The sequence below is a fragment of the Mauremys mutica genome, chromosome 9 (genome assembly GCF_020497125.1).
Source record: "Mauremys mutica isolate MM-2020 ecotype Southern chromosome 9, ASM2049712v1, whole genome shotgun sequence".
In the NCBI taxonomy this organism is placed as follows: Eukaryota; Metazoa; Chordata; order Testudines; family Geoemydidae; genus Mauremys; species Mauremys mutica.
This window is the reverse complement of record NC_059080.1, coordinates 98,553,555-98,579,695: the sequence shown is the minus strand read 5'-3', so window position 1 is coordinate 98,579,695 and position 26,141 is coordinate 98,553,555. Positions and strand designations below refer to the sequence as shown.

At 44.3% G+C, this 26,141-nt stretch overlaps 1 protein-coding gene across 4 annotated transcripts in view; it reads left to right on the top strand.

Moving 5' to 3' along the window:
* DIS3L2 (DIS3 like 3'-5' exoribonuclease 2) overlaps window positions 1-26,141 on the top strand; it is a 257,856-nt gene that overhangs the window by 148,123 nt on the left and 83,592 nt on the right. For all 4 annotated transcript variants that reach the window (XM_045030053.1, XM_045030051.1, XM_045030050.1 and 1 more), the window contains 3 exons: window positions 5,142-5,254; window positions 14,936-15,043; window positions 22,808-23,041. In XM_045030053.1, coding sequence (XP_044885988.1) covers window positions 5,142-5,254; window positions 14,936-15,043; window positions 22,808-23,041 — 455 coding nt within the window. The remainder of the gene's footprint in view (window positions 1-5,141; window positions 5,255-14,935; window positions 15,044-22,807; window positions 23,042-26,141) is intronic.

Genomic DNA, 26,141 nt, shown 5'->3' with positions numbered 1-26,141 from the left:
TTCAAAGTCCTAGAACAAACACTTGACACACATCGCTGTGTTGGCAATTCTTGCTGAGCACTTGCAGATTGAAAGAGCCTTTTCTCTTCTCTCCCCTCCTCCCCTCTTTAATCCTTTTTTCAATAATGAAGGAAAAAAAGTTCTCCAGACTGTTTTTGTTCAAGAAAGTGAGATCATCAGCGAAGAAGTCAAAAACAAGAGCTCGCTCTTACCTCTCCTGCGAGGTGACACGTGTAAATGTTCACATTTGATTTCAGCATCTGATCAGCTTTGCATCCATGCGACATCTGGGAGTGGGCTCAAACAAATCAGATTTCAAATCAAAGAGTGAGCCCTCTCTAAAAACCAACTGGAGCCTCGTGAAGCATCATTGTTAGCTCTGTCATTTGTTAAACTTCAGTATGAGATCACACACTATATTGCAGGAACTTGGAGATGGCATAAGTCCATTATTTGTGTCTTATCCAGCCGCTAAATTGTTGTTAAACTAGCAGTGAATTGTGTTGCTGGAAAAGCTTTGCAGTCTTTCTGCAAGGTGAGAAACAGGATTGTTTTTCAGTTGCAGCATTTCTACGATTGCATGTAAGCAGTGTGATGACCGCAGCTACTGTTAATCTTGCAAAATGTGTTAGCCTAAAGGAAGCTTTGCTGGGTGAAAGACAGTCATTTGATCTGTTTCTGCTTTGTAGAGCTCTGGATGAAAACTCCTCTTTGTTGGTGGGTCTTGCAATGCAGTTGTTCGGTTTCAAGCAGTTCCTCTTTCTCCCTCCAACATACATGGCATAGTCTATATTCCCTAATCCATAGCATCTAGTAACCTAGTTTTGTCCAGCCCTAATGCTAAACTTCTCATCTGCATGCAGCATAACTAGAGCTGGCATTGTCAGAATGGGAGTGAAGAATCTAGTTTTATCTCTGTTAAAGCTGATTAGTTTTAGATGAGATAAAACCATGAGGTCCTGATTACTCTTGGCCATCAAAGATCCCATGGCACTTTTCACTGAAGTAGGCGTTAGCTTTCAGCTCTTGCTTAGATTCCAAGCTGAATAATCTGCCTGACTAAATTCCTATACGTTTATCACTGGGTGCCGTATTCTTCTTTACATCCGATCTTAAACTTCTGTTGAAGGTTTCTATGGCTTGAACACAAGTCTGTGTTGCTGTGCACTGCTGTGGTTGCATTGTATCTTTAAAGGTAGCTGCATTTCAGTGGTGAAGCAAGTCTGTATGGTTTGTAAAGCTTCTTTGGGAAGACAGGCTGCTCGAGAAACTCAATCAGGATGGAGCATTGTATCCTGAGACATGCCGCCTCCATTGACTCTGAAATTGTACTTCCTCATCCAACGTGGATGTGGGCTTCCTTGTAGAATGCAACGGGCCGTAAGTGGCCTGCACTGTTCTTATCCTTACTTTTCCCAGAGGCCTCTGTTCTCAGTGCTGACATGTATTTTTCTGACCTCAACATTTGTCCTTTTTTATAACTTGAATGTGCTGGTCTAACACTCAGGGCTCTAGGAATTGCGCCGCCCCAAGCAGGGCGGCACGCCATGGGGGGCGCTCTGGCGGTCACCGGTCCCGCGGCTCCGGTGGACCACGTGCTGCGGGACCATGGGACCCTCCGCAGGCATGCCTGCGGGAGGTCCATCGGAGCCGCCTACCGCCCTCCTGCGGCACGCTGCCCCAAGCACGCGCTTGGCGCGCTGGGGTCTGGAGCCGGCCCTGCTAACACTTCTCTCCTTTCTGCAGATTGCACACTCTTTTGTCCTTAAGAAATAATGTCCACATTACAACCTTTCCTTTTGGGACATTGAAACAAAAATCAGTTTGACAAAAGAAAACAATACCCACAAATCCGGAGGGGAATTCTGGGAAACCACATTATTCTGTCCACAAAGATCTTTGATTTTCCTAGCAAATAAACCAGAAGAAAGTGATTGGTAGTTATTCCTGTACAGCGTTTGCTGAACAGACTAGTATGGTATTTTGTCTAGGACATATTAAAAGCAGGGGCTTAAGAGAAGTCATATTGGCTGATTACAGAAATCTCTATACTGTATCTTAAAGTTCGCTTGGACTAGATTTTTTTTTGGGGAGAGAGGAGGGGCGCTGGAGGAGGGGAATGAGTGAGTCATACTTTTAGCAACACAAACCTGAGAGCTGCCAGTGCACATTATATCAATATATGTAACAAAATATTTACTTAGGGTTTCCATTAAAAGTTCAAACGCAGAGGGTTCACATTGACCCCTGCTTTTAGAACCTCTGGTGGGAATCCTGAGTGAAATTTAATTCTGTTCAATGTATTTTTATTGGCTACCTTCATGTTTTATTATCTCATGTAATGAGATCTCTCTTGGTTTGTCGATTTTTCTGCTAAGGACAAAAAAGTTCACATATGTAACGGTGCGCATATTGAATTAAGGTGTCGTTAAAGTCATGATGTAATGACCCCTTCTCCTTTTCCTTTGGTCAATATTTGCCTGTAGGGTCAATACATTACAATATTGGCTTCAAAAGAAATCAGTATTTTTTTTACCTTCTGAAAGTGTTGGCTTCAAATGCTTGTAATATTAAAACTGTTGGTAAAACTCTTAGTCTTAGACTTACTGTCTAAGTAGTTTCAGGCTTGGGCTCTTGATCCATGTAGAGCAGCTTTCAGGGCATCTGATAATATCACAACACAGCTGTAGGCAGCTTTCTGAGCTGCACCATTTGATCTTTAATCTACAGAAGTTTCTCCCAAGCTTTCTAATGACTTATGGAATTTGTCCCTCAGTGTGGGACGGGATTATTATATCTCCCACTGCGGCCCATTGTATTTACTCTCTGCAGGCCACTTTAATGGAATACAGGTTAGATGGACAAAGTTAATTCCAGCATTCTCTCTTTCCTGTACTTTTCAGCTGCCTTCATAGATGCTTATGTATAACTTTCAGTTCCCAGCATATTAAACTTTAGCACAGAGGTGTGCAAACCATGGCCCCCGGGCCCTTCCCCTGCTGTTCCCCCTCCCCCACAGCCTCAGCGCGCCACGCTGCCGGCACAAACGCTCTGGGCGGCCGGGCAGCACAGCTGCAGGGCCGCGGCCTGACCTGGTGCTTTGTGCTGCACGGTGGCGTGGCTGGCTCCAGCCAGCCGCCAGCCACTGGTGCTCAGGCAGCGTGGTAAGGGGTCAAGCAGCAGGTGGGGCTGGATACCGGGCAGGGGAGTGCGGGAGTGTGGATAGGGGTCTGGGCGGTTAGAGGGCGGGGAACGGGGGGGTGTTGAATGGGGGCAGTCAGGAAGGAGGGGGGGTGGGATGGGGCATCGGGGGGCAGTCGGGCAGGGGTTCCGGGGGTAGTCAGGGAGAAGGGGTGGTTGGATCAGGCAGGGGTCCGGGTGGGGGGGCAGTCAGGAATGAGAGGAGGGGTTGGATGGGGTGGCGGGGGGCAGTCAGGGGTGGGTGGTTCCGGGGGCGGTCAGGGGACAGGGAGCGGGGGGGGGGTAGATGGGGCAGGGGTTCTGGGGGGGACCCATCAGGGAACAGGGGGGGTTGGATGGGGCAGGAGTCCCAGAGAAGCGGGCCGTCAGGGGGCGAGAAGCAGGGATGGGGATAGGGGGCGGGGGCTGGGCCACGCCTGGATGTTTGGGGACGCCCAGCCTCCCCTAACCCGCCCTCCATACAATTTCAGAAACCCGATGCAGCCCTCAGGCCAAAATGTTTGCCCACCTCTGCTCTAGCATCATCAGAAGGGTGTGCAGTCAGATACATTGCAGTGCTTAGTGATTGTAGGTATTTATGATCAAATTACACTTAAAATACAGAAATTAGGTAAAAACAATAATGCTGTAGATTCAGGCTTTATTTTTACACCTGCTTACAAAGCTGCCCTGTACTGGGTTTTTTTACTAGTACAGAGTTAGTGTATATTATATATTTATATATATGGATAAATATCTGTAATAGAAACAGAGTCATTATCCAGGGTGAACCCTGTTTAAAAACAAACAAAAAAGCCTATTAACAATTGAGAGATCAATGGAATTAAAAATATTCTCCAGCTAATCACTGTAAATCTGTTAGACCAGCTCTTCATGAAAAAACAGACAACACTTGTAGTGTTCCTTGAAGATCAACAAACCAGGCTCTGTTGGACCATGGATTAAATTACTTCCCACGCTAAGGACGCCTGTTTCGTGGTAAACACCTTGTGAGCAGCCCCCCTGGCTTTAAACCAAGGGGCTGCTAATACCTCCTTTAATTGTAACTGCAACAGTATCATGCAAGAGGAGAGCTGGGCTTTCAGGTGTCCAGTGTCTAAGCCAATTAGGGCTTCATGGGTCATAAGCTGCAATTTATGCTCCACCTGGAAATGAAATGGAAACTTGTGCAGATCTCAGAGCTGACAGTGTCATGTTCTTCCTGCTTGAAGTACTGCATAATAAGCCTGCAACTGCATTCTGTACTACTGTACATTTCTAGATGATTTTCAGGTGCAGCCCATGTAAATTGCTTTGCAGTGTCCTGATATCAAGGTAACAAAGGCCTGGATCATTGTAACAAGGTCCAGATTTGAAAGACATGGTCACACACTTCTTACTAAGTGCATATTCACTTGCAGTAACGGGGCCATATTGGTACCTAGATAAAAAAAGAATTCTTAGTCCCAGACAAAACTCTGTGGCCCCCAAATTATAGTCTCTGCAGTGCATACTTCAACTTTAGATGAGGGTGATCAGAGGCTGCATCGTAGAGTATAATGCTTTTATCAGCCCCAGTCTTAGGGGCAACAATTACTGGCTGGTTTCGGCAGCATTCAGCAATCAGACGGGAGAGAGAGAGAGTAGAGTTTACCGTGTCAGTTGCTAAATAGAATAATCAGTCAAAAGAATCTATATCTGGAAATGCGAAGACCTGTCCAAAGGGGCAAAATACTTGTGAACGTTGCGTGTTGTCATTTTCTTGTACATTTTCCTTGCTGTCTCATTATCGATGGCTCTGTGCTAACTCACAGAACTCATACCTCTTGAATAACTGCTCTGCCAAAAATGACCTGGCAGAAAGTCTAGTGATTGTAAAACTAGAAATTCTTCTTGAAAGGTAACTTTTGGATGCAATTACTTCCCCTTAATACTATACTGATTTCCCGATGCAATTTCAGGAAACCTTGAAGTGGGTGTTCATATCGCAGATGTGAGTTACTTTGTTCTGGAAGGAACAGCGCTGGATCAAGTGGCCAGTGGAAGGGCAACTAGTGTGTATCTAGTGCAAAAGGTAAGAATAGCTATCTCCTCCTTCTGAGACCTGTCTCCCTTTTACCTGAAATTCACTATTAAGGATCATTATCAGAAGCAATTAAACAAACTTACGAGAAGTAATTCTTCGTCTTTATTCCGCGCTGATTAGGCCTCAACTGGAGTATTGGGTCCAGTTCTGGGCGCCACATTTCAGGAAGGATGTGGACAAATTGGAGAAAGTCCAGAGAAGAGCAACAAAAAGGATTAAAGGTCTAGAAAACATGACCTAGGAGGGAAGATTGAAAAAATTGGGTTTGTTTAGTCTGGAGAAGAGAAGACTGAGAGGGGACATGATAACAGTTTTCAAGCACATATAAGGTTTTTACAAGGAGGAGGGAGAAAATTGTTGTTCTTAACCTCTGAGGACTGGACAAGAAGCAATGGGCTTAAATTGCAGCAAGGGCGGTTTAGGTTGGACATTAGGAAAAAATTCCTAACTGTCGGAGTGGTTAAGCGCTGGAATAAATTGCCTAGGGAGGTTATGGAATCTCCATCACTACAGATTTTGCAGAGCAGGTTGGACAAACACCTGCCAGGGATGGTCTAGATAATACTTAGTCCTGCCATGAGTGCAGGGCACTGGACTAGACGACCTCTCGAGGTCCCTTCCAGTCATATGATTCTGTGAAACTCAAACCATTATTATAGTAAACCTACAAGAAACAAGCAAATCCAACACATGGATAACTAAGTTGTACAAAATCTCAGTACATCCAAAGACGGCGTTGCATAAAACAGGAATACACGATTTCATCGTGCAGTAAAATGTAATTGAAATTCAACAGGCATCAATCAAAGCAACTTAAGAAACAAATGCTACATTTCTGAGGTAAAACGTAGTAATGCATATTTGCTGATTTTAAATTATTTGATGGGGTAAGTTTAGGAAGCTTCCAGGCCAAATCTGTATCCCGTTGTTCCTGATTTTCACAGTTAAATGTGCAAAAGTGCTTTCAGGCCACATCAACTATTACAGGCTCTCCTTGCATTGAAGGAAGCCAAATAACCTTCTTTCTGCCAACCTACTGTGTAATCTTGAAGCAGGAGCAACAGAAAGTGGAATATGAAGGGACAGCACAAGGTTCATGAGAGCAGATCCTGTTCTTCCCTCCTGATCAGTTGGGCTACATCCTATTTATAGAACAGATGCTTTCCACCGTTGTTCTACAGATGTACCCAGAAGAAGGGGCATCTCTGGTTAACATTCTTCTGCTTAGTGTGCGTGGTCTGCAATGACCTTTCTCCCATCCCCTTATAAATAAGATTTGCTTATAATTCATAAGGTGGCACCTTCACATCTCTGTGGGAGCTTGAAAGAGCATTGGAAACTAAAGATTTCTCCCATCTGTTAACATGAATTCATGCCTAATCTGCTGCAATGGGAAATTTGCTCTTGTTGCACTTGTGTTATGTCTGGCTGAGAGTGGCTAGAGGCTGGGCCACAGTCTTTGACAGAAGTAGCCTGTGCCTGCTAATTCCTTAGCATCTTCCCCAGTGCTCTGACCTTTTGCTGGTGTTTGAACGCAGTCTAGAAATGTTTTTGAAGGTTTTAAAACTTTCCTGTGTCAGTAACACTTGCTTCTCCCTCACAAAATTGCTTCTGTAGTTTCCCACTAGAACATCGTAACACAGCTTACCCATTAGAGGTGTGTGGGTATTGACCTGTGCTTATAAAATGCCACATCCCAGTAACGGTCCTCAGTTCTGCTTTGTCCACTAGCCACAGGGGATTCAGAACTATTTCTCTGATGCTAATTGTGCAGTTATGTTGGTTTCAGTTTCTAGTTGTTTATTCTTAGTAGTTGATTTATAATTTATTTCCATGACTTTTTAGTTTTAGTTGATTAGTGATAGGACCGAATTGTGGAGAATCCAAAGAAATCCATGGGCTTTTTAAGTGCTTATGGGCACGGGGATGCCACTTGAAATAGCAATTGAAACACTGCCTCTGTGGGTCCATGCACAAGGGTTTCAAATGGATAAACTGTTTTAGAATAATTCTCTCATCGCAGGACACAGGGCATGTAGGTGCTACAGTGTGGAACTGAAGACACAGTTTGTCCAGAGAACTCCACTTATCAGTAAGCGAGCATCCTATATAAAAAGCCGAAAACGGAAATATTTTGATTTGGGAATGGTGCCTCCTGGGAGTTGTAGTTCGGGTGCCTCATGCTCCCATTCTCTTCTATGGGCTTCCTGGTTGGACTAAATCTCCCATAAAGCACCATGGTCTACTATGATCTGCAACCTCCCCCTTCCAAGACAGTGAGAGTTGCTAGCCATGGTGTGTCATGGGAGATATAGTCCTGCAGGAAATCTCTCCGATAGAGGAGAATAGGGATATGAGGCAATCAAACTAAAACACCCATGAGGCACTGTGGCAGCATTTACAAATCAAGATATTTTGCTTTTCAGGCTTAATTTTTTTTGTTTAAAAAAAAAATTCCATGGAAAACATACTTTTTACAGAAAAAAATCATTTATTTGAAAACCCAATTTCCTGCTGAAGAACAGTTTTGACAGAAAGTTTTCAACCAGCTTTAGATTTCATTCTTTTTGTTTAACTTTTTGTTCATTTTTTTTGTTTCATTCTTTTTGTTCCACTTACATAATGCCTTTTCATGCCCTAAATCTTTATTTGGTCTCCAGCTGCCTTGGTTTGTTAACTCCAGGAGTGACATTTTATCCATTCTTTTGCCCTGAATGGATAAGTATGCCCAGTGGTCTGTGATGGGATGTTAGATGGGGTGGAATCTGAGTTACTACAGAGAATTCTTTCCTGGGTGCTGGCTGGTGAGTCTTGCCCACATGCTCAAGGTTTAACTGACCCCATATTTGGGGTCGGGAAGGAATTTTCCTCCAGTGCAGATTGGCAGAGGCCCTGGAGGTTTTTCGCCTTCCTCTGCAGCATGGGGCACGGGTCACTTGCTGGAGGATTCTCTGCAGCTTGAGGTCTTCAAACCACAATTTGAGGACTTCAATAATTCAGACATAGGTTAGGGGTTTGTTACAGGAGTGGGTGGGTGAGATTCTGTGGCCTGCATTGTGCAGGAGGTCAGACTAGATGATCATAATGGTCCCTTCTCACCTTAAAGTCTATGAGTCTATGATACATTTTTAAGAGTGAAAACCAAATTAGATATTGGAAATATGAAAGATTTTTCCCATTGTCTCTAACTTGGTTAAAAATTGATCAATTGTTGGATCTGAAAATCCTGATTTTTAATGTGATGGTTATTAATTCTAACAAAATAGCTAAAAATAAGTGTGGGTCTGGACTGGAGAGGGTAATAAGAGCTGGTTTGAAACAATAAGATGGCAAGGTCACGCTCATAGAAAATAGACTTTCCTTTGATGGAACTGTTCCATAAATGCAGCTGTGATACTGCCATGACTTAGAATAATGCAAATTCTCCCAAAAAGGAAATTAAATAAATCTACATATTTAATTCCCCTGAACCATCTGTCCAGAAGACAAATTATTGTGTAATGGCTAACAGTTTGTTTAATAAAAGCCAGAGGTTTAGAAGTAAGAGTGAATCAAGTTTTAAAAAGCAAGAAAACCTAAACAGTTTTCTCTCTTTTGGCACATATTATGGTGTTGTTATTTTAGGTGTGAAGCAACTCAAGTGAAAGGTCAGCCATAAATCCCTACAATATTTTACTGGTCCTGTTTTATAATAGAGATCAAAGATTGGAACTGGAAGCTTGTCTACATGTTGAGTCCAAGGACTTCAAGACATTCACTTTTGACACCAGCAGGTTGTCAGGGTGTTGATATTTTGATAATGTCAAGCTGGGTAACAAAGAGTTGATCGAAATCTGAATTCATGGAAGTGTTGATACAAAAAAGAAAACTCTGAAGCAGAAATCTTGGCTCGTAAACAAATTGCCTATTTCCTTTGAGTGTCTTTCAGTGTGTGAGTGATAGGCTAACCGAGCCCACCCCATTGTTAAATCTGTGTTCCCCTCCTCGCATCGGGGGAGAGCAGCTGATGGAAGCTCAGACTGGTAATGTAATACCACCTCAACAGATAGACCAAGGGGTCACTCATGGAAGTCAGCAGACTGATTGTAATCAACCTGAACCAACTGAGAGCAGTCAGCCAGGGGAGGGCAACAGAGGAATTAGATTGTTTGTGGGGAATAAAATTGTCCATGTGACTGTGAAAATCCCAGGGGGTTATTCTTAAACAGTGTTTGTTCTTTTTGCTCTTTATCTTGGTGATTGATTGATTTCCCCTGCTGATCCCTGAAAAACCTCTATGGCAATTCCCATTGATGATGGGGCTGCCCTGGCTCACCTGCTGCTGAACTTGGCTAGTGAGCCAGTCACAGCTCCAGCAGATGTTTCTGCCTTTTAAAGCCAACGGGGAGTTTTCCAGTGCAGTGTGTATGCCCCCTCCAGCTACCCCAGCTCTCCAGGAATCAGGACTAGGTCTGAAAACGAGCCGTTGGATTCTGGAGGCAGTTTATTAACCCAAGAGGCAAACCCCAAAAAGCCCAATGTTCTCAGATGCAGGGTCGAAGAGTCACATGGTACTACGATGTGAACCTGCCAGTCAGAGGGACCAGCTGCTGAACAGTGGGTCAGGACGTGTTAAGTTTTATAGCCACATAAAGACACCACACAGGAGAACTTCCATCTTCAGTGCCCGTTTCTCTTAGTCTGGTGTCACAGTGACAGGTCCTAGTGAATGCTCTCTGCCGGTGACCCACTAGGACCTGCAGTGAAGGGAATCCATATCTCTGTGCTCTGGATCTCGGCATGTTTCAAGCTTCTAGAGCCTCAGCAGACCACGGATCTGATTCCTCCCTTGGGTTTTCCAGCATGTTTCCTGGGCCCTGACTCTGTCAGCTCCCCCTCCTCAGAAATGGAAGTCCTCAGCCGACCTGCCCATAGCCCCCAAGAGCAGCGCTCTCCCCCCCACCCCCAATCGCCTAGTTATTTAAACTGTTCCTCTCCCAGAGCTCCACCCCAAAGGTGCGATGCTCCTGATTGCAGTTTAACTCTCTCAGGGGCATGCAGCAGTTGTGAAGCAGTAAACACACAGTCACACACCTGGCACAGAGTCTGACACATTAGTGCTCTTTTATACTTATATAATGCACAGGCGAGTGCAGATCATACAAAACAATGAGCATTACACCCAGGTCTCTTTCTATCTCACCCTTCCCTTAGGGATCATTGCTGTCCAGGAAGGCAGGCAGGCAGTGTCCCCCTGCCTCACACAGGCTGTTACATGCTGCGTGGTCTCTCCCTCATGAAGCCCCTTCCCCAGCTTCACTGACCTTGCTCACTCCTGTCTCATGCTTCATCTTCCTGTCCTCTCTTGTCATGTCACTTGCTATTTAAACTCTTCCTGGCCACCTTTGTTCTACCTTTTGAGTAAGTTTCCACTGCTCTCACCTTCCCCCGCCCTTCAGAGGGGTCAGCTAGACTGAATTTCTAAGGTTTGTGCTGCTTTTTTAGCAGAACATTTGGGTGATTAAGGTACTGTCATTAACCTTAAATATTTCCCTTTGTATCTGTCTGGTGTGTACCTGCCACAGGACCTGCCTGCAATAGTGGATCTGCACACGTATTCATGATACAGCAGTTTTTCAGAATACAACTTCACATTATCAACCAGAATTCATAAGTTGTTCAGACAGACCCCTCCAGTTCCTCACTCAGCTCTCGTCCGCATCCCCTCCGATGTCAGTAGGGCACACAAAGCTTGTCATACGGATTTGTAAGACTCAGAAAGCACCATGGGGAACAGATAAAACATGGCAAAAGGAAACAACTTTCTCTCAAGATGCTTGCTTGCCAGGCCCTCGCTAATTCAGCTCCATACTTTGGAGATGGGCAGGAAGAAGGTTTATCTGAGGGGAGAGAGGGAACCGTAAACTCTCTGCCTATAACTTGATTTCAAATGCAAACCCACAGTAGAGAGTGTTGTATTCATCAGCCTCTAACTCTGACTGAAGTAAATGCACTTTTCATTGTTTTATACAGTGGGGTTCTACTGCACATTAGAAAGACTTTCCTGGGGGCTGTTAGCTCCCTCCCCACTCCTCATTTGGCAGACTGTTTTTTCTAGTTTTACCACTCGATCTCTGCAGCTGTATTTCTCAGAGTAATCGAAAGTGAGAGCCCGTCAATCCCTGGTCCTGTGATCGTGGTGGTCACTTTATTTCAGTGATGTGCCACACTCCAGTTACAGTAAAAACAGAGCCCGAGGAGGTGGGCCCCATGGTAGCCTGCCTGTAGTTATTTGCCTAGGAAGCCAGTTCACATTTAAGGTAGAATTCTTTCCCTACATTTCAACGAGCTGAATGTCGACATTCCATAGTAATCCATGTACTGGCTGGCATATACTGCTATCTCTTGGCAGATGGTCACCTTGCACGTTCTAAGGGTAAGGCATGTGAAGAGATGAGGCCTCTGTTGATTATTCGAGACACCGCTGTGCATCACTGATACTTTGCAAATCTTTCACAGATCTTTAAATATGTACATCTGAAAAGCAGAGTGCTCCTCCTACCCCAAGTCCTTTTGCAAAAGCCTTTTCTGGTGAAAGAGTGAGCTAGGGGACAACCCCTAATAACTCCTTTCTTCTGAAAACCTGACGGAACTGTTGCTTCTTTTATGTATAAATACTGCCCTCATATGTCTTAAGAAATCCGATGCTTAGTTTGTCTTAAAGTATTTGACTGTATCGTCTTAGTGGTCAGGCCATGAGACGAAATGTACAAGCATGACCCAAACTTTGTATGTCACAACTGTGAATTTATTCTCTATGTAAAATATGTAGGAGAATCCAGATATTAAACAGATGCAGACAACTGACCAGGACTATGGAGGTGTGGCCTGAACACAGAACTCAGGACTTAATTCGGCAGAGCACTTAAGCACATGAGAAGTCCCATTGACTTCAGTGGGACAACTCACTTAAGTACCTTGCTGAATCAAGGCCTAAAACAGGACTGTGAATTGAAACAACCCTTGCACGATGACTTCTTTGGCTTCATTCAAATCAGTTTGCTTCTAACTCCTTTTCCGTGCCTGTGAAATGGGAGTAATATTTCTCTACTTGATATAGTAGGTTTGTAACAATTCATTGCTTGAAGATGAGTATTTAGTACTATAATTGTAATCTGAGCTAAAGCTTTATGTTTTACATCATCAGAACCCCTTCTGTGCCATTCGTTATAGCCTCTTGAGTCAGTTATTAACCATGCTCAAGTACACTTAAGAGAACTTTTTAAAACAAGAGCATCCCCTTATATCATCTGAGCTATATTTTATGCCTAGGGTCACCACAGATTTCATGCAAAGCATACTGGATCCTGTATCTCTCTAGCAGAATGTTATTGCTTCAGTAGGAGATCAGGGAAGGGGAAAGCTGTCATACACAAACGTATTCAAATCAAGTATCGTTGATGTCAACAAAGAGGCCTGCTTGGGTTCAGTGCTTTCAGATGCCCCCATCGCAGAGTGTGGATCCCTATGGATTTTTGGATGTGATCTCCGTAGTCTCAGTTATCACAAGATGAGTTTTCCAGAGAAGAGGCACCTGCAACTGCGTTCTTTATTCTGGATTATGCATTTAGGAATTTTATTGAACTACTACCACTTGTTCTGTGTGATCTGTACATGTCAGTAAGGATTTTACTTAAAACAATCACATGAGATTTTAGTAAAGTGGGAATTTCCAACATCCCATAACCTTTCTCTACATAATGCCTATGTTCTCTTTTCTGCTGTGTGTTGACAGAGCTCATTCTAAATTTATAACCTTGTGTTGTTGGCCTTTCCAGGCAGCATGGCAGACCTCACGTAGCATATCTGTAAATTATGAACTTACTAGTATTGTTAACGTGCTTTTCACAACTGGAATAACACAGTTGACAGCCTTTGTGTTGCGGGAAACAGCTTATCATAATCTTTGCCCTGCTGACCTTCCAGTTGAACCAGCACTGCTGATTCATGTTGAAAGTGGCTCCTGAATTGTCAAGAGACCATACAGTTAATCTTTTGGCATTAATAAGCAGTGCAATTAGAGTGGGTTTATGAGCAATGGTCTAGTGCCAAACTACAAATGCGATTAAATATTCTAAGAACTTTCTTTGAAAGCTAAAGGTAAGTATGAGATGTGTGTACTTTGAAAAAAAAAAGAGACCCTAATTTTTATTTCTTGTGCTTTTTGAGAGCCCAGTTATTCATCAGAGTTCCCGATACAGCAGAACTATCTCTAAAACATGGGTATCGGGATTCGGAACAGTGCGTGTTAATGTGACTTAGCCCTGGTCTACACTGAGGGGAGTGTGGGGGGGTTGATCTAAGTTATGCAACTTCAGCTATGTGAATAACATAGCTGAAGTTGACATACATAGATCGACTTACCGTGGTGTCTTCACTGCGGTGAGTCGACTGCTGCTGCTTCCCTGTCGGCGCTGGAGTACAGGAGTCGACGGGAGAGTACCCAGGGGTTGATTTATCGTGTCTAGACTAGACGTGATAAATCGATCCCCACTGGATCGATAGCTGCCCGCCGATCTGGTGGGTAGTGAAGACATACCCTCAGATAGTACTATTTCTATGTTTACCATGGTGGTGGGATTTAACAGTAGAAAGAAAACTTAAACTCAATATCTAAAATATTGATATTGCGAACTCTTCTGAGCAAGAAATTTGTGTTCCTCCTTATCTGTAAAGTACCAGGCTCATTACTGACCCTATATAAACAATAAGAATATGCACATTTTGATTAGTGTATTTACTGTTTTTCAAAAGGGTCAATAATGAGAGAGGAAATACGAAAATGAAACTTCAGATCATAAGATTTGACTCACTAAATGGCTGCTAAATATGATCTTTTCCACAGGTGTCACCTGGAAAATAACCAGAGAGACACCTCCTCACTGGCGTAAATCAGCGCAACACCACTGAAATTGCTGGAATTACGTTGCTTTACCCCAGCAGGAGAACTGGGCCCCAAACCTTTACTCTTGGCTATAGTCTGTTTAGGAATAACTGATTTGATAGGCATCAGGGATCAGCTTCACAAATATTGATTGGACACGGGCTACTGTTTCACAGATGAAATCCCAGCTAATGACTTCTGTCTGGTTCTGATATACACTGGTATTGTGTTGAACTGGAAGTGAGTACAATAAAAACAATCACTGTTCCCTGTCTTGGCTTCTCAATCCCCTTACTGCATGTAGGCTAGTCATAAAACAAGTGCTTTTCTTTGGTTATCTAGCCAATATCTCCACTGCCTTTTGACCCAGGCTACCGAAGTGCTGTACAAACTTCAGTAAAACCTTGTGTGACATAGGGAAGTATTTTACCTATTTTGCAGAGGGCAAATTAGGGCAAGTTAAATTACTTACCTAATGTCAGTCTGCATGTGACAGAGCAGGGAACAGAATCAAGCAAGACTCCTGTGCCACTGACCACTGGAAAACTCCTGCCTTTCCCAGTTACACTTTGCTGAGCTTCTCCCATCCCTCCCAGTGTTAAAGTGGCCACAAGAAGGCTGCCAAAGGCATAGAGGTTGTAACTTTGAGAGCTGAAGAGATGCTCCATTTAAGTGACTCTGTTTAGACCTTTTCCTTGCTTTTTGTTGGGGACCTGTGCCTTACCTGTGCTGTCTTGTTTTTTCAGGTGATCCCTATGCTTCCCAGGCTGCTTTGCGAGGAATTGTGCAGTCTCAATCCTATGAAAGACAGACTGACGTTTTCTGTAATGTGGAAAATGACTCCAGAAGGCAAGGTAACCCTGTGCACCCTGTCTCCTTCATTCTTCCTGGGCAAGGTCATCCGCAGCACTGGGCCACAGTGATGTAAACAGATAGGGTACTAACATGGGTAATCCAGGAACGTGTCTGCTCAAAATAAAGGCTTCAGGAGTCTCCCCAATCCCGGGAACACTGGGTCCTGTGGATAGGATTCTGTGGAACAACTGACTGGAACATCCTCGTGATGAGAGGGATGGAAACAATCAATGTTATTGACGGTGACTGGGAGAGAGAGTGAATGTTAGGAACAGAGGATTTCTGCAGCACCATATTAGGCCACTCGTCTCTTCAGGATCTTGTCTCCAGAAATAGTTACATTTTTCTGAAACACCAGATATTGATTCAGCGCCTCCAGCCCCCCCGACATTTAGCCAGTTATGCAGTGCTGTGACTGAGGAAAATACTCCTTCCTGACCCCTGTGGTGGGCAGCTTATGCCCTTTATCATGAGTTTGGATGATTACTTACAGAACTAGAAAGTATATTAATGGGCATACCATGATGTAGCCCTTTTAAAAAGACCTGGTTGTACTCTTTGGGGCTGTGCAATGTGTAAACGAACATCACCTTTATTTCTCATGATTTCAGGCATGCAGGTGCAGCATGTTGGCATTGAAGGCATCAAGTGATATTCCACTTGTCTTCGTGTTCGACCCGTGGTGGTGAGGGGAGCAGTCAGCTCTTCCTGGGGCTTCATTTCTTTCTCTCTGTTCATCTCCCATCCCTCTGGGCAGAGTAACAGTCTGCTCCTTAGTTGCTTTTATGGTGGCAGGGCCCTCTCAGCACAGTGACTGTGTGTCCCCTCCCTAAAAGGCTTTGGGAAACAGGAAGAGTTCTTTTGTATTTCAAGCCTGCTGCTCTCCCATAAGCATGTTGCTTTTATGCATTGTGTCCTTGCCAAGGTTGTTGGGGTGTCTGTTTTTTGGGGTGATGTGATCCTGAGGTGACCTTTCTAATGAAAATTAGTTTGGCTTCATTGTAAATGTCCACATTGCTCCAGAGGGGCTCAGAATCTCATTGTACGTATTAGCAATGAGGCTGCACTGCAAAGTTCAGCTGCAGCTCTGCAGCCGAACGTCTTCAGTGTTGTAATTTATCTCCAGTTCTAGGCCCATCTCTAGCATTATGAAGGGTTTAGACTGTTGTTTGGGAAATCTTGAGCTTTCTGTATCCTGAATTCCAATTGCTCAAGGCACCCTCTAATACCAGGTACTCATTTGGCCCTGTATTTACCACCGAGTGCTCTTTGCGCAGTGAAGAGGAGCTGCTAACTCTTACCTCTTAGATATTGATGCTTGGTTTTAGAACAAAACTTAGATCTACTTGGATCTGCTCGGGGATGCTGATCTCTGAAGTCAGGCTGCATTCCAGTAGGGAAAGGTCTCTGACATCACAGTCTACGCTTTCCTTTCGGAAGGCTGATTGCCTACGGCCAACTCAACAAACAGATTTCTCCTGGGAAGCCTTTCAAGTCTGAATGGAAGTTTGGGTCACTGGGTTTGAATAAGAATTGAAGGCAAGTTAATGAACCTTACTCCTTCTAAGAGGAGACGGCAACCACAACCCTTTTTCCAGCTTGGCTTTTCTCCAAGAGCTTATCCTTGAGAGTCAGGGCAAAGCACCTCTGGTGCTACTACACTGTGGTGCTTGTGTAGGCAGGAGAAATGGGATCATTTTCTCTTTTCAGGGTTAGTAAGAGGTGAAGTCTGTCAACAGGCCGTTATGCTTGCTGAACGTGGCCTTTGAACTTCGATTTCTCTGTCAGTGGCATGCAGAGCTGTAAGGAATGATGATGTAACATGGAGAGAGGCTAGGAACACACGGGCCTTATGAGCAAGATTTAGCTACTGCTTCTGTTACAAAACAGTATTTTGACGTTGAGTTTATAAAGCACTGCCTGACAGAACCACTATAGGGTAAGGGCTTGTCAGTAATCCCTTGCAATACAAACAAACCTCCACTTAATGTCTGCCAATAAAATGCCTACAGATTCCCTACATGGGAGTGACTGATTTTTAAATAAGTAAAACAGTGGCAGTCCTTTAACCCCTTTCCGAAGACCGGTGCCATCTTGTGGGGCTTTTGAAATCACTCATTGCATTATAATCAACTGTTTTAGCACTACACACGAGCAGATCAGGCCATGCTGTCTGGCCTACAACTTGTGCAGCTCTGTGAACTTCAGTAGGAAGTTCTGGCGTGCCGCCTGCGAAGTGCCTTTTCAAGGATCTGTGTATTAACTGCTCCATTATTGTCACCTTGATGCAATACGTTTCAAGAACTGAGCTGCGTTGTGTCAGTGTGGGCAGAACGAGGCGTATTGCAACTGAGCTGCAGCCCCCGTTCTGAATTCCACTGCTGTGCACCGCACATAAACTAGCATGTAAGGTTCTATCCAATTTCCTTTTCTGTGGTGCTTGAAACACAATGCTGCTAACGAGGATGGTAAACTACTGTGGTCTGAGACACCTAATGTAATTAGGACTTCTTCCTGGCTCTCAACCACTACCATCTGCTCTAGATTTGTTAAAAAGTGTCGACAACAGGCATCCATATGCATTCATGTGGGCAAGACGTATCCAAAATCTATTGCGATGACTCCATAAAATATGTTTAATGTATGTGTGAAAACCCAATAAACCTCAATTAGAAGCAGTATCTTAGTACACCTCTACCCTGATATAACATGGTCGTGGGGAGCCAAAAATCCCTACCGCATTATAGGGGAAACACCGTTATATCGGGGTAGCGGTGGCAGGGCTGCAGCGGTGATTTAAAGGGCCTGGGGCTCCCTGCAGCAGCCGGAGCCCCAGACCCTTTAAAGCGCCGCTGGAGCCCCACTGCTACTGCGCTATATGTGAACCCGTGTTATATCGGGTCGTGTTATAGCGGGGTAGAGGTGTAGTACTAGTAGAGGTGGTATTATAGTGCACTTTATACCAGTTGAAAAGAACCAAATGTCACAAGAATCAAAATTGCATACTCCATAACACACTGCAGCAGCCGCCTCAGCTGCCTTCCAAGGGTCAGGGATGGTGAATAGTGTCCAGAAGATAAAATAGCAGGGGAAGTCAGCACCGGCTGTTATTGGCAGTGCCTGTTCTTACGCCTTGCCATGAACATGGCCAGCCTGTGTTCAGACACAGGCTGGTTGATCTCCTGTGGCTGTATCGTACTGGATCCGACAGAACTCGGCAAGATTTGGCTTCTGCTTTTGTCAGTCAGGCAGGAAAAGTGAGATTTTGGTTGAATGTTTAAATTTCAGGCAGCAAAACAGAAATCTGGTCCATGCTGCTTCCTGTGAGGGACAATACAATATTTTAGAGAGAAATGGCAGGAAAATTCGGAGAGAGATCTTATATAAACGTCAAGATCAGGAGTGGATCTGTTGTGCAATATAGTATAATATTGTTATTCATCGGGCGGTTGATTCCAAAGCAAACCATTATCCAAACATCATTTGGAACCTACCCAGTTTATATGGCACATTTGTTGTAGTTCTCTCTACTCTCCTTAGCCATTTGGTGACTGTTCTGACATCTGTCTGAAATAGGATCTCTGGTTAGGAGCTTATCTGCTCTTCCTCTTCCTGCTTCCCACTCCAACCCTGAAGGTACAATACTGCGGTTATTTCAACAACAAGGCAACTATGATGTCACAATTCCACTGCTATATGGGATTGTTTTCAGGTGGGAATTAGCAACAGGAACAGATGAACTTCTAAAAATCAAGAGCCTACTTTCAAGCAAATTTCCCTGGTAATAATAAAGGAGGGTGAATACAAATACAGGATAGAAACAGACTTGCTTGTCAGTGGTAAACTTTCCATCTTGATCAACTGCTCTTTAGCGCCACTGGGCTTCCCATTCTGTATCTGTATTTTCAAGCTTAGCTAATCCCAGGACAGCTAACGCTCTCCAGGCTAAAATTGGTCTCAGATTTTGAGACCTGAAGAAAATTCCTGGCCTCTGTCAAATTTGCCAAACTAGCGGGTTTGTGGGGTTTTGCCCTTGACTCCTCCTATTTAATCCTTCATTAACATACTGAAAAACATCTAGATGTGTGGCTGTGCCCACTGCATATCCCCTATTTCGTCTCATTGTTTCCTTGTATTCCTCCATCTGCTGTCTCTTGTGTTATACTCTGATTGTCAGCTCCTTGGGGCAGGGCCATCTTTGTGTTCTGTTTTTATACAGCACCTGACACAATGGAGGCTTGATTCATGACTGGGGCTGCTAGGAGGTGTGGTGGTGGTTATAATAATACTAATACTAATGAAGCGTTATATGATACAGCTTAGTTCTGGAACTAAATACCATTGTAACTGTAGTTGATTGATTGCATTTGTTCCCTTCTTTAAAGCAAAGCTTGCCTGAGAAAGCAACCTTGAAAACATGTAGAGTCCAGTTTTCCAAACATGCAGTGCAAACTGCACGTCCAGTTACTACAAATGTGCATGCAAATGGCCAGTTAGACTTTTAACCATCTGATTGCACTGATACCAGTATACATGTGCAGTAATGGTTCATGAAAATTAGGTATGTGGTTGTACGCCTGCTTTTGAAAACCAGCATCACTTTTAGTTCTCCACTTTTTTCATACCATGACCCCATGGTTCAATAGGAGAGTCCTGGTACCTACTTCAGACTAGCCATAAAATAAAGGAAGATGGTGTCAACACCCTGTTTGAGGAATGCCCCCCAATGGGATCCAATTCCCTGGTTGAGAATCCATGATCTAACTACAAGGTAAAGGAAATTCTCAGCTAGGTCCATTCATTAACTTAGTCTACAAGTTGCATAATGAGTTCCCAGCTTTGCCCAAATCAGGGGTGATTCATTCAGATAAAAATGTAACTTTGCATGTTCGTACCTGAATTCTCTTTGCTGCACCTTCCATATTAAGGAGGAAGCCAGCTATAGGTTACCTTGTAAAATCCAGGATTTTATCCACCTCTGCTGTGGGAGAAGCATTGCTTTTACTAGGAATTCCTTTTCTGTTTTTTGTCCCGTCCTCTACATTTTTTAATGTAGATGTATGTGGATGGAATTATTTCACCTACCGATAGACATAATTAGTACCTAAGTGCCTAAATCATTAACAGTTTTGGATCTTACAGTGGTGAGAACCAGGTTTGATAAGGGTCTTGTTTTAATGCAGCTGTTACCAATAGCTAGAGATTAGAATATTGACAAGAACAGGGAGATAATAAAACATTTAAATGCCATGCTAGGAGAGTGTTCCCTAATTTACAGAGGGTTTGTGTGGATGAATGAAATTAGAAGTTCAGTTCCAATAAAGGAAATTCAGCCTTGTACAACACTCATTTCACTACTTTGAGCAAAATCTTTCTGGGTGCTTGAGGACCCCTTTGTTTGCCTAATTAAAACATGAACTGTTTATTTTTCTTTAACCTGCTAGTTGTTTTTGTATTTTTCATTAACCTGCTTGCCTTTTGCCCATGGCATAGTGTTTAAAGAGATCCTGCCGCATCTTAGTTACCTTACAGGAAACCTCCGTGGCTTTTGATAGGGAGTTTTTTGGCCCAGTGATTTAAACAGACAAACAAAGAAAACAAAACAACCCCCCCACACACCACAAACAGAGGGGAATGAGACGCTTTAAAAAAAAAAGTGTTTAAAGTTTCTTGGTTTTCATCAAAAAGAAAACCTTTTCCCCATAGTGATCTGACATTGTCTGCTGTTAAAGAATGGACTTTGGAAATAATGTGCGTGACATTGAAAAATAGCACTAATTTACTGTTAGAGTTTTTTTAAGCACTGAAATATAGACTTTTCTGAGTAGTCGTTACTCGTCCATCATAGGGGGCAAGGGACCAGCATTTTCCCTTGGGTATCATTTCTGATTTCTCTGACAGTGGCAGAAGAATGAAGTTTCTTTATATTAACAACATGGCATCCAGAAGGGTTGGGAACTTTTACACGAGCCCCAATGTGTTTTGCATAACAGCGCAGAGTCTTGGAATTCAAATTCCTGGGTTCAGTGTTCCCAAAGCACAGTCAGTGTATAGAAGGGGAAGGAGGCCTGCTAGAAACAGACCAGCCTGGCAGCAGATCTCACTGTGTGTCAGTGACCAAGTAAAAGTAGCACCCTACAACTCAGAATGAGTGTTAAACTGAACTTACTAGAGCACAGTGGAGCAGAGATTGGACAGAATAGCTTGTAAAATAGGAGGATAGCTAATTCCTTAAGTTCTGTTAATTGTAATAATTTCTCTAAAATACACATATATGATACACACACACACACACACCCCTCTACATCATCAGCTACACTTCTGAGAACTTTAAATCACCAGACATTATCCTCTAGTTGCTGAAGACTTAGAAAAATGTGTCCCAGTGTTCAGGACACGGCCTCGTTTAATAGGAAATAGACCTAGATGCCCAGTGAGGTGCAGTTCTCCAGTCTGTTGAGTTATGCTGCATGTGCGCATGTTGGTGCGCTAAGGAGGTAAATAGTAGGAATGTAAGGAGGGGGGTGAATCAGCTTCTTCAATGGAAAATCCTTCCCCGGTTTATACCCTCCTCTGGCAATGCCCTGGTTCACTCTGCCTTACTGAGAGCTGGCATTCCTCCTGGGATACTCCCACTTGCCAAAGCTACCTCCTCCTTGAATGGCCCTGTTGCTCCAATGGAGGATGTGAGATTGCCGCTTGAGCCGAGCCAGAATTAAAATGCTCCACTCGTCCTCTAAGCACTTCTGCTTAGTTTTACCCTCAACCTTCTTCTCATCGCCCCATCACACTTTGAGTCTGATTCCCTGTCCCGGAGCCCGTTCCCCGTTGTCCCGTCACATTCTCATCACTCTGAGCAGCTTTGCAACGTTGGTACCACGCCGCATCCAAAAATGTGGCTCTTTTCCTTTCTGTCCTAATGAATAATTTAAGATTAAATTCTAGAGACCATTTTATTAAATAGTTTAAAAATATGGATAGTTTCTGTTTGAATTTTTTTTAATTGATTTCATATGTGCTTACTGGCAATGTTTCTTTGTTGGATCAGAAAGATTGTGGAAACTCACAGATTATTCCTTGCGATTCTTTGGGCTGAACCCTGGCCTGAATAATGGGTTTAAGACCCATTGAAATTAGAGGGATGGAGATTGGTAGGTCTGGACCAACAGGGGCCAAAGTACGTACAGCCCATGTACTTCATAGAATATCAGGGTTGGAAGGGACCGCAGGCGGTATCTAGTCCAGCCCCCTGCTCAAAGCAGGACCAATCCCCAGACAGATTTTTGCCCCAGATCTCTATATGGCCCCCTCAAGGATTGAACTCACAACCCTGGGTTTAGCAGGACAATGCTCAAACCACTGAGCTATCCCTCCCCCCTTCTACAGTGTAGCCTACAAACATTTGTTTGACATGGAGGTCCCAGCAGACAGTCCCCTGTCTTGATCCAAGCAGGACTATTAACCTCAGGGCACAGCTTATGTTCTCTCTCGGCCACACCCCTGTAATGAAGGGTGGCTGCAATCTGCTGCATATTAGATGTGACCCTCCAGCTTCTGGTAGGTTTCCAATTAGACTGTCACCTGGGCAAAGTTTAGGTGCCCGTGTTCGGGGTTCTACCTACCAATCTGTGCACAAGCCCCTTCTCTGTTTAATTGGATCTTTTTTATTTTTAACATAGGAAAAAAGGCATAAGCTGGTGTGAAGGATGGCAGGATCCTCCTCTTGTAGTTAAAGACTTTGTTTACATTTTCTGATTTTGCAGATCCTTGATGAATGGTTCGGGCGAACGGTTATCTGTTCCTGCGTCAAGCTGAGCTATGACCATGCACAGAGTATGATTGAAAACCCCAGCAAGGTTTTTGGGCCAGAAGAACTGCCTCCAGTCTCTCCCCAGCACCCAGTCGATGAAATTCACCAAGCTGTCCTGAACCTCCACCGAATCGCCAAGCATCTGCGCAAACAGCGCTTCATTGATGGTGCTCTTCGTTTAGACCAGGTCAGTAACCTCGTGCTTCACGCTGTCCTGAGGCTATTCACCCCTCCTCTCAGCCCTTACCTGAGCAAACCCAAGCTGGACTCCCCTAAAGCAGCGGTTCCCAAACTTCTTCCGCCGCTTGTGCAGGGAAAAGCCCCTGGCGGGCCGGGCCGGTTTGTTTAGCTGCCGCGTCCGCAGGTCCAGCCGATCGCGGCTCCCAGTGGCCGCGGTTCGCTGCTCCAGGCCAATGGGAGCTGCTAGAAGCGGCAACCAGTAAGTCCCTCAGCCCATGCTGCTTCCAGCAGCTCCCATTGGCCTGGAGCAGCGAACCACGGCCAGTGAGAGCCGCGATCGGCCGAACCTGCGGACGTGGCAGGTACACAAACCAGCCTGGCTCACCAGGGGCTTTCCCTGCACAAGCGGCAGAACAAGTTTGGGAACCGCTGGTCTAAAGACTCAAAGGGAAAATCAGACTTGAATAAAAATGTAGGATTTTGTGGCAAAGTTGTTGGGGGTTTTTGATGTTTTTAAATATAACTTCTCCAAGCTGTGCAGATACAGGACACCTAACAACACAGGAAACCAAAGGAAAATAGATGGGTTGAAATCCACTAGACAAAATAGATAAGGGAAGAGTGATCGCTCTTACGGAATTCTTCACTGACTGTCATGGCACTCTCATGGATACAAATCTTATAAATGGAAATAAATGCTGATGATGTAATAACTTTATCAAGGCATTTAGGTGCACGAAGCACATATTTCACTACGAAAAGGGTCATCTCCAAAGCATCATTTCCTGTGCTGTATTGTTTTTGGAATAATCATATTTTCCAGCAGCACTCATCAGTTCTCAGGGCAGGGAAAAGAATTAAAACGTTATCTAAGACCGTTGAATTGTGTGTACAGTGGATGCGTTTCAATAAAAGAGACGTAAATGACGTGGTTTCTTATCTGTGACAATGTAAGTGGGGCTATATCAGTTGTGTTGCATGTGTATTCTATTTTGCAAGGAGAAACAGGTATTTCAGACTCCAGCTAAAAGCTCCTTTTTACTTCATTGGTCAACAGCATTAGAGCTACCTCTCCTGTGAAACTACAGGAGGTTGCTATACTTCTGAGAACAGAGGGGTCGATCAGGCTGGCAGACAAAGTTCCTTAATCTTAATGAAAGCTCCATTGTTTTATATCATTAAAATGAGACTAGAAATGTTGTCTGAAAAATAATCTCCCTGCCCGCCCTGAACAGCCTCATGTGGAAAGTTCATTTTTAACCTTCTCTTTTGGGACAGATGCTTAAATATTTGAGGCTTGTCATTCAATAGATAATAGTGTGGTTTTGTTAGGCTCACAAGTGAAAGCATTTCTTACCCTCTGAACACTAGGGAATCTACTGTAAAGAGCAATCCTGCATTGGAAGGCAGATGGACTAGATAATCTAATAGATGTTAGAGGTGGAAAAGATCTGTCATTACTGTGTGCTCTGACTGCCTTGGGATAGCACATGAAATATGCACCAGCTATGTCACGTAGATTCTGTTCTTGCAATGTTGTGCTGAATGGAAACCGCGTGTGCCTGCACCTCTGAGGCTGGTTTTAGGACGGTGCAGCTGCTAAAGCAGCTTCATCGCATTTTAAATGGAACGGTTTAGCCAGGGGAAGGAGATTCTGTCCAGCGGTAACCTTGTGAAAAATGAGTGGCATCTAGTTTTGTTCAGGCCTGTAAAACAGAGCCCAGTTAAAAAGCTGTTGCACTAGACGGCCACCGCTGGAGAGATGTGATCCAAGCCTGCTTTAGGGCACAGGAGAGAATTGGTTTGACCTAATCAGTACCTAGTGGGCATTTCTATCCCCAAACTGCATGATTTTCTCCTTGGGGGGTGGGGGCTTTCTCTGCTCCAGAGAATCTCTGCCTTCCCCACAGCAGGGGCATAGCAGAGTAATGGACGGTAAGATTGAGACGGATTTAGTCAAGAAGACGTTTGCACCATATCTCCCCTTTCTACATATGCCAGTGATCACCACTTGGTGATGAACTCGACACTCACAAATGAAATTAAAAATCCAGACCTGTGCAGAAAGCTGTTGCCGTGGCGTGTGAAGGTGAATGTGGAGGGGTGTGTGCATAGTGTGTATTGTGCAGGACAAAGTGAATTCACGTAGCTTTTCATATAACCAAATTATAGTCCCTTTGCCTTTGTTCACATGACTTCCTTTTGCTACATTGGTGTTGTTCTGTAGCTCTGTTCTCTGTATCTGAGCAAGCAAGGGTGGGCCCTAACAGGAAGCACACCTTTCTAGTCACAGGCCCTCTCACTGATTTCCTGTTGAGTAATGTAAATCCCAAACAATGGGAGACAAACCACAACAGAGGAAACCAAGAGCAATTAATGATCAGATTAAAGGAAACAATAATCACATAGCAGGAGGGAGTCGGGAGGGGAGGCACCCGGAAAGCTAGGGTTGCATTGCCAGGGGCTGTAAGGAGACAGAATACTTTTGCTCTCTTTGTTCCAAGGGATTTTTGAGCCCTCGTGCTAAGTTCTATTTGGGTTCTGCCTTATGTTCAGTATTGATTGGACAAAGCTTAGGACCTCATGATTCTTTGCCAGTTCTGCTAATGACATTTATCACTGTGACAGGCTGTCATGATTCCTGTTAACAGTTATGAGGAGGCATTGTGGTCTCTTGCCTAGTCAAGAAACTGTGAACCAGAACTTCAGCTCTGCCACTGCTTCATTGTGACCTGGGGTTTGGTTTTCACATAGGGTTGCCAACTTTGTAATATTTAAAAACTGGACACTCCAGCAGGAGTGCCGGAACCTCCCCTGCCCTGCCTCTCCCCCCGCCCCCCAAAAGGCCCTGTCTCTTCCCCCAAGACCCAACCCTCATTTGCTGCTCTTCTCCCCCTCACCATCACTTGCTGCTTCCCTCATCTGCCCCAGACCTGGGTTGGGAGGGACTTGTCTGCGGAACTGGGGCTGGGAGCTGCAGCCGCCCGACGCAGGTAGGAGGCAGCACCGGCTGAGTAGGGGTTGGCGTGGGTGATGGCTCAGTGCCTCCCTCACCCACAGTAACCAGACATCGTGTGTCTGGTCAGTAGTACTGACCGGACACTGCC